This window comes from Cervus elaphus, chromosome 20, assembly GCF_910594005.1.
Source record: "Cervus elaphus chromosome 20, mCerEla1.1, whole genome shotgun sequence".
Lineage (NCBI taxonomy): Eukaryota > Metazoa > Chordata > Mammalia > Artiodactyla > Cervidae > Cervus > Cervus elaphus.
In genome coordinates, this window is record NC_057834.1 from 96257655 (window position 1) to 96273202 (window position 15548).

General features: G+C 33.4%; 1 protein-coding gene across 2 annotated transcripts in view; it reads left to right on the plus strand.

The window, feature by feature from the left end:
• The window catches only part of LRRC40 (leucine rich repeat containing 40), a 38118-nt gene extending 24525 nt beyond the window's left edge, over positions 1–13593 (plus strand). Inside the window, exons 11-15 of one of the 2 annotated variants that reach the window (XM_043876596.1) lie at positions 1614–1721; positions 4505–4615; positions 6797–6874; positions 9569–9754; positions 12008–13593. In XM_043876596.1, the coding sequence (XP_043732531.1) occupies positions 1614–1721; positions 4505–4615; positions 6797–6874; positions 9569–9754; positions 12008–12113 (589 nt within the window). In that variant the 3' untranslated portion in view covers positions 12114–13593. The remainder of the gene's footprint in view (positions 1–1613; positions 1722–4504; positions 4616–6796; positions 6875–9568; positions 9755–12007) is intronic. The other variant, XM_043876597.1, reaches the window with a different exon arrangement.
• The last annotated feature ends 1955 nt before the right edge of the window (positions 13594–15548 follow it).

Genomic DNA, 15548 nt, shown 5'->3' on the forward strand with positions numbered 1-15548 from the left:
ATTGAGTTCATTGAGTTTCTCTTCTATGCTGAACACTGTGCAGCTTTACATATGCTCTTTCTTTTAATCGTTTTAAGCAATCTATAAAGTGGTATTGATACTTTTTTTTTTTTTGGTGGGGTTAATCATTCCCATTCTTTAAAGGCACAGATATCACAAAAGCATTATAAAGGTAGCACTTAAGGCTATACATCTTAGATTGTTTTGATTCTAAATTTATTGTAATTTGTTTTCCTTGGAGACTTGAATTGGACAGAAATATTCTATTAAAGTATAAATTATTTCTTACTCAAGGCATAAATGCCTTCAACTGAAGTTTTAAAATAGCGTAACTCTTCAAACTTTAATTTGAATAAACCAGTTCTCTGTGACTTGAGCAATTCTGATCGAAAAGGTGAAAGTGTTCCATCTGCACAGCAGAAAATGGAACCTGAAAGCAAAAGTGGAAGCATACTAATGGTGAAATTTAGGCTTTGTATCTTTCTGTATTATAGTGCTTTTCTTATACAGTTCTCCAGTATCACACATTATATGTAACATTGTTTTCTTGTTCATACAGTCTTTCATTTTTGGCATTCTTCTGAAGATTCTTTTTTAGTGGATGAGGTTAGGAAGTAAAAATTGTAAAAGAAGAACATAAGCATAATGCCCAATTAGAACATCAAATTGTTAAATTGGCAAATGTCAGAGTTCTACTATACTTTCTTACTAAAATTATATTTTATTGAAAATATAACTGAAAATTTTAATGGAAAAGAAATGTAATGAAATTTAATGAAAAGAAAATGCCTTTAGATTCTAACTTCATAGAACTGAGGTTTAAAGAAGGTAAATTAACAAAGTGTATTAATGAAAGAACCAGAAATAGTTTAGTCCAAGGCCATACTTTGTCACGTGCTAAGTGAGGGAGAAACCGGTTTAGGTTGTGAGAAAACTAGTTTAGTACAGTGTTGAACTTTTAAAAATTGATTGTTGTCTGCAGTTAACTCTGTATCCAAAGAAAGTTGACAGCTAAACTCTATTAGGAGATTTTTAAGAAAGGAGGCGAGATAGTTTTTAAAATTAGAGGTTTAGCTGTACTCTGTGGTACAGGAATCCCAATTACTATTCCTTTACTGTATGACTCTTGGACATCTTAGAGTTTTTAAAGTTATCTGTTTTTATTCATACTGAGTTTATGACTGTGAATTTATGTCACGCCAAAGGTGTGACACAAGGTGTTATGACACAATAGGTTGTCTGAATTCCTAACATTTTGTGAGTTGGTAGGTTTTTGTGGTATTCTTTGCAGAACTTCATAATAAACTACCTTGAAAAATCTCCTTATGAAATCTTTAAAGGCCTTTAAAATGAACAGACAGATTGCTGTTCATTTCCATTTTGCTAAGAATGATGTCTTTCCAGATTGCTAAGAATGATTCACTTTTTAAAAAAATTATTTGTTTGGTTGCACCAGGTTTTAGTTGAGGCTCTCTGGATCTTCAGTCTTAGTTGGGGCATGCAGGATCTAGTTCCCTGACCAGGGCCCACTGCACTGGGGAGCATGGAATCTTAGGCACTGGACCATGAGGGAAGTCCCAGAATGATGCATTTTTAAACCATTTTTCATTTAGTGATAAACAGACAGCTTTGATTCCTGATGAAGTGTTTGATGCGGTAAAAAGTAACATTATCACTTCGATTAACTTCAGTAAGAATCAGCTATGTGAAATTCCCAAAAGGTAAGAAATGTTCATGATGCTATTTCTATTAAGCTGTGACTGATTCTCAGTTGTACTTGCATCTTAGTTGCAATAATACTTATTTTTCATAGTTTTTTAATTAGGAAGTATATGTAAAATACCTTACAATGTTAATATTTGAGGGATTTGGTAAAATTTACTTAAGGATTTCCTGAGATAAGAATTAATAAAGTATTGCCTAGATTTTGGGCGGAAGTGCAGGAAGTCCATAATTAGTTTAAATATAAACTGAATGGTTTCTTAAACTTCAACATACATTTAAAGTCAAATACCCTCAATGGTGAAAAATAGAAAGCATTTCCCCTGAAATCAGGAACAAGACAAGGGTGCCCACTCTCACCACTACTATTCAACATAGTGTTGGAAGTTTTGGCCACAGCAATCAGAGCAGAAAAAGAAGTGAAAGGAATCCAGATAGGAAAAGAAGAAGTGAAACTCTCGCTGTTTGCAGATGACATGATCCTCTATATAGAAAACCCTAAAGACTCTACCAGAAGAATACTAGAGCTAATCAACGAATATAGTAAAGTTGCAGGATATAAAATTAACACACAGAAATCCCTTGCATTCCTATACACTAACAATGAGAAAACAGAAAGAGAAATTAAGGAAACAATACCATTCACCATTGCAACAAAAAGAATAAAATACTTAGGAGCATATCTACCTAAAGAAACAAAAGACCTATACATAGAAAACTATAAAACACTGAGGAAAGAAATCAAAGAGGACACAAACAGATGGAGAAATATACCGTGTTCATGGATTAGAAGAATCAATATTGTCAAAATGGCTATTCTACCCAAAGCAATCTATAGATTCAATGCAATCCCTATCAAGCTACCAACGGTATTTTTCACAGAACTAGAACAAATAATTTCACAATTTGTATGGAAATTCAAAAAACCTCGAATAGCCAAAGTAATCTTGAGAAAGAAGAATGGAACTGGAGGAATCAACCTGCCTGACTTCAGACTCTACTACAAAGCCACAGTCATCAAGACAGTATGGTACTGGCACAAAGACAGAAATATAGATCAATGGAACAGAATAGAAAGCCCAGAGATAAATCCACGAACCTTTGGACACCTTGTTTTCAACAAAGGAGGCAAGGATATACAATGGAAAAAAGACAACCTCTTTAACAAGTGGTGCTGGGAAAACTGGTCAACCACTTTTAAAAGAGTGAAACTAGAACACTTTCTAACACCATACACAAAAATAAACTCAAAATGGATTAAAGATCTAAATGTAAGACCAGAAACTATAAAACTCCCTAGAGGAGAACATAGGCAAAACATTCTCAGACATAAATCACAGCAGGATCCTCTATGACCCACCTCCCAGAATATTGGAAATAAAAGCAAAACTAAACAAATGGGACCTAATGAAACTTAAAAGCTTTTGCACAACAAAGGAAACTATAAGCAAGGTGAAAAGATAGCCCTCAGAATGGGAGAAAATAATAGCAACAGACAAAGGATTAATCTCAAAAATATACAAGCAACTCCTGCAGCTCAATTCCAGAAAAATAAATGACCCAATCAAAAAATGGGCCAAAGAACTAAACAGACATTTCTCCAAAGAAGACATACAGATGGCTAACAAACATATGAAAAGATGCTCAACATCACTCATTATCAGAGAAATGCAAATCAAAACCACAATGAGGTACCATTACACGCCAGTCAGGATGGCTGCTATCCAAAAGTCTACAAGCAATAAATGCTGGAGAGGGTGTGGAGAAAAGGGAACCTTCTTACACTGTTGGTGGGAATGCAAACTAGGACAGCCACTATGGAGAACAGTGTGGAGATTTCTTAAAAAACTGGAAATAGAACTGCCATATGACCCAGCAATCCCACTTCTGGGCATACACACCGAGGAAACCAGATCTGAAAGAGACACGTGCACCCCAGTGTTCATTGCAGCACTGTTTATAATAGCCAGGACATGGAAGCAACCAAGATGCCCATCAGCAGACGAATGGATAAGGAAGCTGTGGTACATATACACCATGGAATATTACTCAGCCATTAAAAAGAATTCATTTGAATCAGTTCTGGTGAGATGGATGAAACTGGAGCCCATTATACAGAGTGAAGTAAGCCAGAAAGATAAAGACCAATACAGTATACTAACGCATATATATGGAATTTAGAAAGCTGGTAATGATAACCCTATATGCCAAACAGAAAAAGAGACGCAGATGTACAGAACAGACTTTTGGACTCTGTGGGAGATGGTGAGGGTGGGATGTTTTGAGAGAACAGCATCGAAATATGTATATTATCTATGGTGAAACAGATCACCAGCCCAGGTGGGATGCATGAGACAAGTGCTCGGGCCTGGTGCACTGGGAAGACCCAGAGGAATCGGGTGGAGAGGGAGGTGGGAGGGGGGATCGGGATGGGGAATACATGTAAATCCATGGCTGATTCATGTCAATGTGTGACAAGAACCACTACAATATGGTAATGTAATTAGCCTCCAACTAATAAAAATAAATGGAAAAAATAAAAAAAATAAATAAATAAAGTCAAATAGAAATTCCTGGACAGATAATATTGCAGCTGTTCTTAAAAATCTATTTTTATCAGTTACACATCCAAACTGACTGATTTTTTTGTGAGAAAAGTAAAAGTTACAGAAAATCTTAATTAGCAAAAATAACAAGGTTTTTTTTGTCTATGGTCAGCTTGTAGTTTTAAAGTTCTGACAGTGAATTCAAATATTAATATTTAAAATTATTATTGTTTCAGGATTGTGGAACTGAAGGAAACGGTTTCTGACGTCAATCTCAGTTTTAATAAGCTTTCCTTTGTATCCTTGGAATTATGTACACTTCAAAAATTGACTTTTTTAGATCTCAGGTATTTATTGATACTGTTGCTTCCCTTTTTTAATAAATACTTTGTGTTTTACCTGATTTTTGCCCTTTCCCTCATGTTTTCCTAAGAAACAAAATTGGTCTTTATTAATAACATTTTAGGAGAGATCTAAAAGTAAGCATTTAGGAAATATTTTAATCAGATGTCATTTGAAGTTATGTGATAAGACAATTATTTAAAATATTAGGAAATACTGACACTTTATTAGCTTCATACTTAAAATATCACATGGAAAGTATTTGCTTCATATTGCTTTTTTCTTTTTTAACGTAAAACTGTCTAAACGCTATACTGGCACAATAGCTGGCTTGACTTATCATAGAAAGAACCTATTTGGTTTCAAAATATGTTAACTACTCAAGGCAAGATAAAGAAAAAGAACACTATGATTGACAGCAAAAATAAAGGAAACTATTTAAGGCTCTACAGAGATAATAGGAAGTTTAATTTAAATATGTCCTAAGTTGAAGTGACAGGATCAGAAGTGTCACAGGTTTTTGAGGGTGATAATAGGTATTTCAGGGTCAGATAGTCGTTCATTCTCTTAGGCTTTAAAACTTGATTTGTGAAGTATATTTCTATTACCTGGGCTTCTTACTGCTCATGTATGTTGTTACTAGGTGTGGTTTTAGTTTATTAAAATATAACTGCTCTTGCTCCACTCAAACAATAGTTAAATTACAATAAGCTAATTATATCTGTTTGAAGATTTAGTCTTCACACAGAAGCAAAAATTTTTTCCTTATGCAGTTAAAACAAGTATATAAGCATGTATGCTCTTGCTAAATGTGGAATTATTTCTATTTTCCACAGACAGTTACACTGGCAAAACATTTAAAATCACATTTTAGTTCAGTATTAAATGGAACAGTGAGGATGAATTCCTGCTCCAGTGCTGCTGACTTTATTTCTTTTCATCCCATCCTTGTGTGTGTGTTTGTGTGTCTATCTGTGTGTGTGCCTCTGTCTATAACTGTACCTGGAAGTTTCTAATTAAGTGACTAAAATATGCTTTTATGTTTGATATCAGTATGTATAAGACTCTAGGAGAAGATGTAGACCTTCAGTTGGTATTCAGCACGAATTAATAAAGACAATAATGGAGAAAAATACAGAGAAAAGAATAAAGGACGTATGTTGAGTTGTAGAAAGTATGGCATATTAATATATTAGGCTTCACTTCTGAATGCAAAGATATAGGTTAGAGAAAATTACTCTGTGATAGATAACTGTCTAATTGGAGATAATTTTCTCACAAATGTTTTCTGTTAGTAGTTTTGGGGCTTCTCTCTGGTAGCTCAGTGGTAGAGAATTCACCTGTGGATTCCACTGATGCAGGAGATGTGCATTCAATCTCTGGGTTGGGAAGATCCCCTGGAGAAAGAAATGGTAACCCACTCCAGTATTCTTACTTGGAAAATACCATGGACGGAGAAGCCTGGTGAGCTACAGTCCATGGGGTCACAAAAAGAGTCGGACATGACTTAGCAATCAAACAGCAACGATAGTGGTAGTTGTATGGCCTCTAGAATACTTCTACCTTCTTTTAACCTTCTAAATTTTTTCCCAGATCATTTCAGTGGTAAATGAGATTCCCTTTACTTCTGTGTTTTATTGTAAGATCTTGAAAAGTTACACATTGTGCAAATTAAAATTCTAAACTAAAAGTAGAAATGGTCTTCCTTAATACTTACATAGTAGAAAACTGTAAGTTTCTAAATATACAGAATCACTTTACATTTCTGTTCCATCTTTTTCATGTAATTTTTCAATTATTCTTAAATTATTCTATATATGAAATATTTGTATTAATCAAATACTTAGATAACTTGTGATGTCAAATAATATAGTATTTACAGTCATGACCTAAAGGGCTCTGACTGTGGAAAGTGTTGCTGATTGCAATTTGAAGTAGATAAGGGATTAGTTTACAGTGTTTATTCTATTAAATCTATTATTAAAGAGTTGTTTGCATTGCCAGTTGGTTGCACTTTGGTATTAGGATTAGGCCCATTGATCAAATACTTAAAATCTGCTGACTGATTCAGTATTCTCAGGACACAGTCTTAATGAAATCAAGAATTGACAAACTGAGCTATGTAAATTTTTGTTGGATCAGTACTTTTTCAAATTTTGTAAATCATCTTTTTCTCTCTAATTTAGGAATAATTTTTTAAATTCTTTGCCTGAAGAAATGGAATCATTGACAAGGCTACAAACAATCAACCTTTCCTTTAATAGGTAAGAAACATCTTACTCACAATTGTTCTGTAGAAAAGTTGTAGATCTTACTGGAGAATACTAGCGATTACTAGAGAATAAAGAGACAAACAAAAAGGCTGTATGTTTTTTCTTCATTTAAATATCCAGGTTTATTGTCATTTAGTTCCACTTAGAGTTAAGAATGATGTTGCCTTTTTAGAATTTTCACAACTGATAGCCACATTTTTTTGTTATTTTTAACTGTTTTAAGAAACCTGTAGCCTAGTAGGAAGACAAATATGCAAACAAATAGTTCTTATTGCTATAGAGGAAGCACAGTGCATACATAGGTATTTCCAGAGATTACTTGAAGGTAGAGGAGGTAGCTTTGAAACTGAGGCTTGGAACACACAGGGACATGGCATCCTATGTAGAGCAAGTAGCATGTGTTAATGCCCAAGGATGTGAGAAAATGATGTGTGTGGGACCCTTCAAGAAGTTTAATATGGCTCAGACCAAAAAATGAGGTAGCAGAAGAGTAGAAGTAACAAATGAAATTGGGTGTGTAAGCAGTAGCCAGCGCTTTCAGAGCTTTTCATGCTAGTGAAATTTAGATTGTATTTTGTAAACACTAAGATTTTATAATAGTGAAAGTGAAAGTTGCTCAGTCATGTCTGACTCTTTGCGACCCCATGAGTTAGATAGTCCGTGGAATTCTCCAGGCCAGAATACTGGAGTGGGTAGCCTTTTCCTTCTCCTGGGGATCTTCCCAACCCAGGGCTTGAACCCTGGCCCCCCACATTGCAGGAGGATTCTTTACCAGCTGAGCCACAAGGGAAGCCCAGTGTAATAATCAAGAATAACTAATTTTTATTGGGAGTTTATTTATTAGTATTTATTGTCCGCTGACACTGAACTAAGTACTTTACATGTATTACCTCATTTAATCTTCACAAAAGCCTGGCACGGTCGGTTCTGTTACTATGTCCATTTAGAAATCGAGGAGTGTGGAGCTGGGATTTGAGCCCAGGTAGTTTGACTCCAGAAGTTGGGCTCTTAACAACTATGTCATACTGTTTCCTATGATGAAAGTTGATTCTGGTAACAATTTAATATAGATAGTAGTGGCTAACATTTATTATATTACAGATACTGTCCCGTGGCCTTCGTATACATTCATTTAATCCTTGTAACAAGTGTGTAATTGTAGTAACATTATTCATCCTCATTTACAGATAAGAAATCTAAGGCACAGTGATGTTAAAATACTGCCTATTAATTTTTTTTCTGTCTACTCAATTATTTGTGTTTTCTCGAGTATAGGTTATACCTTTGCTGTCATCATTTAAAATAGAAGTGCTTCTGAGATTCTTCTAATTTTTATTTATGAATTGAACTATCAGTTCTCTATTGATATGAACTATCAGTTCTCTATTGAGTTGTCTATTGAGCTATCAGGGCCTTCCCTGGTAGCTCAGATGTTTAAGAATCTGCCTGCAATGCAGGAGACCCGGGTTCAGTCCCTGGGTTGGGAAGATCCCCTGGAGAAGGAAATGGCAACCCATTCCAGTCTTCTTGCTTGGAGAATCCCATGAACAGTGGAGGCTGGAGGGCTACAGTCCACAGGGTCACAGAGTCCGACTCGACTGAAGTGACTAAGCATGCACTCACACATTGAGCTATCAATTGCATTGTTAATTAATGTCTTTGGGGAGTTGGCAAAACCTAACCTTAACTTCTATGTTAACTGGTTAGCTGCATCATTTTTAATTACCTTGTTCGTGGTTTGTGGGAGAAGTTGGAGGGACTACTCAAGATAATTTGGTCCATCTGTACTTCTGGTTATTGACCCTTCCGTCCCTCTGTAACTTCAGAGCTTCCTTAATGAGTTTACCCTTCATTGTAGTTCAGCTGTTTTTAACATCACGGCAGCAAAAGAAGGGCAGTTGGGGAAGTAAAAAGGGCACCACTATACAGCTCTCCTTTACCACATCCTTCTCTTTTCCAGTTGAGGCAGCAGTTTGCCTCACATTAAAACCAAGCTAGTTTCTTTTCCCCCCACCCAGAAATCCTGAAGGATTTTATGTTACTGAGAACTGCTCTGAGAGCCATCAACTTTCCCATCTCTGTTGTGGCATCTTCAGGGTTACTTTGGATAAGAAGCCAGCAACCTAGAGTTGTTTTATAATGTTTTCAAAAACCAAAATGAAAAAGAAAAAAAAAAAACAAAAAACCAAAATGAATGTATTTTTGATTGTTGAAAAAATGACTGAATCAGTCATTTTTGAAGCCTAAGTCAAAGCAAAGTATAAATTTCTTTTACTTTAAATATTGGCAGAAATTCTGTTTCAAAGAAATAAAGGTAAACTAAGAAAGAATACCTACATGGAGACATTTTATAAAGAGCATTTCAGGAAGATTTCCTTGTCTCCTGAATGAGAAAAGAAAAACATGGGGGAATTTACTCCAAACTTTTGTTTGATTTTTTTTCTATAGTAAATGGAAACTGCTACAAGTCTGTCCATTTAACATATATTTCAAGGTTTCCAAAGCTTATACATTTTTAAGAATTTTCTGAAAAATTTAAGTGTAGAACTTATACCAAATTAAAAAAACCCAACCCCTCCCCCCCCCCTTGCATTAAGAAAGCTTTATGTCATGAGATCAAACCTCCATCATCTTAGGGGATAATTTTGCTTCTGAGTCCTGTTTGTTCTGTTCATATTCTAATAGGTTCAAAATACTACCTGAAGTTCTGTATCGAATTCCCACACTTGAAACAATTTTGATTAGTAATAATCAGGTTGGATCTTTAGACCCTCAGAAAATGAAGACAATGGAAAATCTGATCACATTGGACCTTCAAAATAATGACCTCCTACAGATTCCACCAGAGCTCGGTAACTGTGTGAACTTAAGGTAAACGTACTGTTCTACTAAGTTTTTTCATTTATTTAGTTTGTGGAAGTGTTTTTGTTTCTTTGTGTTTGTTTGTTTTTTGAGGTACTCTTGCAGGCAAGTTGAAATAAAAAATGTAATGTCCTGTTAAAAATAACAGGAAACAAAACTCTGAATCCCAATTCTGTTTTCCAAATTTTACCAAATGTATTTTTAGTTTTGTTTATATAGCATGATACATGTGTAAATATAGTACACATATGCCATACATGTTGGTTGTTTTTAGTGATACTTTTCTCATCCCTCTGTATGTGTATAACCTGAAACTACTGCATAGAAACATCAGGGAAATATCAACTCCTTAGCTGTGCATATGGGGATTTTAAAAATCTGATTATAGACTACTACCACTTGTTTCAAGCCCTGCATGGTCTTTCTTACTCTGTGTTTGCTATTACCTCAGCCTCAAGTGCCTTTACCCTGCTTGTCAGTAATCGACCTAATTATCACATTTGAAAGCCTTTCCAAAACTCCAGGCAGAGTTAGTCCCTCCTTAGATTTCCCATCCTGCTTTGTTAGGACTCATTTATACCATTCCTTTGTCCTCCTGTACAAGAGTTATCCCAGTGCCGAGAAAATGGTAAGCGCCTAATGAGTACTTGCTAAGTGAATATAAAGGGAATTTGAGACATGAACAGCAAGCCTAGTAGTTAAACAGAATGTCAGAAAAATTTAATTATTGAAAACTGCATATAATGGTTTAACATATTTTACTTTACTAGGGAAGCACTGATATCTTTGGTACCTTATTTACTGAATTATAGAAGGCAAGTGAGTTGATTCTTGTTATGTTCCATAAGTGTATTCTATAAAGTCTCTGTGAAAACCAACTTAGCGAATACTGAACCATTACTCCCTAGGGGAAGCACAGAGTTAGACTCTTTCAAGCTTCTGGTCACATTTTCATCAACCAATCAACACATAATCTTGTGTTATGTGTGTTTCTGTACTAAGATGCCTTATTTAATATTGTTGATTCATTCATATTGAACTATGGCCAAACAGTGCTATGATTTATGCCTGAATGAAGCTTATCTAACATGTGTATTTTCTCTGTAAGATACATAACATCCTTCATGTGCTTAGAAAAACTAGAAATACATTAGGATTATGCTGGCAGGCTGTATTAAACAGCAAAATCACCAAGAAAAAGTATAATAGTACACAAAAAAGTCACACTAAATAGACTATGGAAGGAACACTTGTTTACGGTATGAGAGCTGAAACAAGACAGAGCATCACCTTTTTTGATCTCAGTGTCAAGTGACTCAGATTTTTTGCTGCTCTGTGCATGTCCAAAATGATCTTCAAAGTGCCCCATGAATTGATTTGGAGGTGACTAATAAATTTTAGTGAGCAGGCAAATTAGCAAATTTGGAGTCTATGAGTAATGAAGATTAACTATAATTAACTTTTTTTCTATAAATTAAGAAAACCAGTCTTTAAAAGAATTCCCATGACACACAGATATATTTGAAGATACAATTTAGATCTACTGTATAATATGCTGTGAATCCTTTGACTTTTGTTTATATAAACACTTAAGTTATTGAAAATTAAGAAAAAAATCTCTTACAATTTATTTCATTAAATTAAGTAAATCAACCAGCCCTTAGATCTTAAACTGTCATTTCAGAACATTTAAATAGATTTCATTAGTGCGTCTGGTCAAGGGAGGAAGTACGAAGGCAGACATGTTAACGTTCCTGGTGTGGATAGGATATATTGACTATGTTATAGTCTTTGATATGAGTATTTGTCAGTCTGCTCATTCTAACACATGTGTAAATATAATTCAACCATTTAGCATATGGTCATTATAAGATTAGGAGGTGATGGGTAAAATAATAATTCATATCACAACTCTTCTATTTAATAACTGTAATCTTGGACAAGTCTATATCTTCTTGAACTTGTGTTTCCTGTTTATAAAATCAAAATATTAATGGTGCCTACATCATAGAATTGTCAAGATCATTAAGAGAGTCAGTGAATGTAAGTTACTTAGAACCATACCTTTCACGTAATGAGTATTCAATTAATGTTATTTCAGTTATTATTATAGTTGCAATTCTAACTGTTTAAGTGCTTAGGCTGAAAAGGGACAATTCAAAAAAAAATACACATATTTTACTTATGAAATAGTAAATGGAATTAGAAGAAATGCCTCCCTAATGGAAAATGTTAAAATTCTGATTTCTCTCTTTTGTTTAGGACATTGCTACTAGATGGTAATCCATTCCGCGTTCCTCGAGCAGCCATATTAATGAAAGGAACAGCTGCTATTTTGGAATATTTGAGAGACCGAATTCCTACTTAAATTGCAGTCATCACATAATCTTGGTCATGTTAATTCTTAGACTTCTTAAATTGCTAACTAACATTTTTCTAAGGTATTATCTTCATTTATGATGGTGTAACCACATATTGTGTTTATACATTTGTTCTAAATATTTTGCATAAGATTTATGGAAGAAAAAATTCAGTCATTCCCACATAGCAAACAATTTCTTCAAAAGTGAATTTTTATTTTAGTTATTTTTATAATGACAAAGCATTTTTGTAGAGATGGATTTTTTTCCCATTTCTACTTGTGTTACGTATATTATGACTAACTGACTTGAATATGACCATCCAATTTCTGTCTTTTCTTTAAACTTTTTTTAAAATTCCTATCTTTTAATTGACTATACAATTGAATTGAATTTTATTTAGTATTGTTCTTTGGCATTTAAAAAAAATAAGTCTTTTCATTATCCATGATAAGACTTTTGTGATATGGTTGGTATCAGTATAAGTTTCAAATTAATATTTATTGTCTTGTTTTGTTTTAATATAGTTGAAATGTTTTTTCCTAGTCTTTTTACATGTTTCATGAAATCATTTTACTGGCATTTCTAATGTCACAGAAATGGTACACAAGGTATAATTATTGGTGGAGAAAATAGTAAAAGTGTTGTTTTAATTGCTCTCACAATTTTGAATTTAAAACTTGGACTTTTTTTTTCTAAGATGCTTTAGTACTAAGTTTCCATACAACAACCTAGTATTTCTAGATTCAACACATTTAAAGAAATTAGATCTGCATATTTTTTCCCTCAGAGTGTGAGCATTTAAACAATACCTTTTGTTCTTTAAAAAAAAATACTGAAATTTTATTAATTTTATAGATAACAGCAACAGAAAATAAGAGCATATACCGCATAGAAATCTTGAAATGTATTTTATTTAAATACTAAGCAGGTATTTGTGTATATAATTACTCTTTGATGTGTTCTGATCCTTCCTTTTGCTTTTTTTTTTAAATTTCCAAGGTCTTAATTTTTAAATTTGCTAGTAATGTTATTAAGACTAAATTTGTAGTCAGGCGGTAATTTTCTAAAAAGTAATTTGTTATAGGTGAACTGGATTTAATAAAAATTAAATATAAACATTTGTATTTACACCAAAAATATCAGAAGTAGGCCAGTCAGTCATTATAAAATGTACTATGTGATTCTGTTAAGTAACCAATTAATAGACGGTATTAACTAGATTATATAAATAGATGGGTGGACAGGTAGGTAAGTAGGTAATGGATGGATAGATAGCTTTTGGGTGATTGAGACACACTCATATTATGAAAAAAATCATTGCTAATAAAGATAAATACTACATGTTCATTAAAAAGTTACATTTTTCAAATATTGATTACAATGTTTATGTTTTTGGTTTAAAAGAAACATTCCCTTTTCATACAACAACTCTGTTGCTGCCTAAGAAATCAGCTTCCATATTAAACAAAAGACACTTTACAATAAGGTGACATTTTATTATTTATACAATAAAGAGACTTTTATGTTATTCAAAACACTTTTTTAAATAATGAAAAAGTTGAGTACATCAAAGCCGAAAAATGGCTTTGCTATACACTGCACAGCATTAGTGTAGTCCCTGTATGTTGTGTCTGTACAGAAGCATCTTCAAATGCATTCTAATCACGTTGTACACCTTCACTGCTTAGTGTCAATACATAGAATAAAACTGGAGAGTACAGCTTTCATTTGCGAATTAACTGACAAAGTAACTTCATTGATTCAGTAAATTTAAAATATAGATCCATAGGAGTTCTTTGCACATAAAATGAAGCAGCTTTCAAGGTTGTCATGGTCTCATACAGCAAAAAAACCCATTAACTACATTCACAATCTATGTTAATAAAGTTGTAAATATGTCTTCATTCAGTTTTTATTTACATCAATATGTAGTTCAACTAAAAAGTACTGTTGTGATACAGTAGTTTTTTTTAACACATACAAAAATGACAATTTTTATATATAATTTAAGCTCAAAATCACAATTATCTCAAAATATTAATTACAACACAGCCATTTCAATTAAACATGTCATGATTTAACTTTTTATAAAATGGTAAAATTTTTTATTAAAGTAAGTGATTTGTTTCTAATTGGCTAGAGTTCACCATGTAGAAAACCTTAAATGGTAAGAGGTGTTTCCAGCCCCTCCCACCCAAATTTGTATACAGCCACCTAAGCTAGCAAAGAGACAGAAAAGGCCCCAATTTATAAAGATTAAGCCTCTTTTGCTATACTGCTGTGGCTTATTGTTTCTTCCATAAAAGCTTTACAAGGGGAGTGTCAATAAACTATGCAGTGAAATGCATGCATTAATATACAATATGTCTATGTAAAATGTTAGCATTTAGTACACATTAAAATATTCACAAAGACTGCAAAAGAAGTCATAAATAAAGAAGCACTTCTAAGATCTACCAGTTGCAAATTGTAAACTTGAAAAGTATTTAATAATATAATGGAATTTCTTTGAACACAGATCCCAATTCAAGTTCTTGCTCTGGCTAAAGGAGCTTTAGTTACTTGGCCTTAAGATGTCACTGTTGTGCTGCACATATGGTGGAGAAATCAGATGTCAAAAAAGAGTGTGAGTCTAGAGACTGTCTTCATTTTATTAAAACTGTGGCCCAGTGTTGCATCTCTGCTTAGGATTTAGTTTTTAAACTTACAGAAGAGTGAAATATTTCACTAACTGAATTGTATGACCTCAAATGAAAAGTGGAAAATGTGTGTGTGTGCATGTGTTTAGCATATGGAAAATATTAAATAAATAGGTGGAACTAGAACTTCATTATACAATAATAAAAGGATTATGCCCCAAAATAACTGAGATCAAAAGAAATCAACTATAAAATATTTTAGGAATGAAGAGAATTTTCATGGATACGTAAAAATCCTAAAAACAGTTTCTACTATCCTTTTAATTCTTAACAAGCCAATTAAAATTTTATCGTCTTTGTTTAGAATTCCTGTTGTTAATTTAAGATTTCTTCCCTGAATAGAAAGAGACAATAGTTCATATTATACTTTATTTTTATACAGCTGGGTGGGGGCGTGCCCTTAGGTGGTTATAAAGTGGGAAAAATAAAACTACAGTATCTGTAAATCTTACTTTTGCAAGGTTATTTTTGGTGGTCTTTAAAATTTATAAACAGAATTTAGTAGCTTTTTACCTCATTTTCAACTAGGAAAAAATTCGCCTTTCATATGAAGACAGTGTCATTGTCCTTAAGCTTCCTTTAGTCCCTTCTATACACTGAATACAGAGAGAAACTTGATTGGCTCTTGAGATTAAAAATATCTGGTTTATGTATCAATTATTTTTCACATCAATACTAAGGCTTGCATTTTTGAGGAGGAAAATGTAGTTGAGGATGATAACAAGAACTGCCTAAACATCA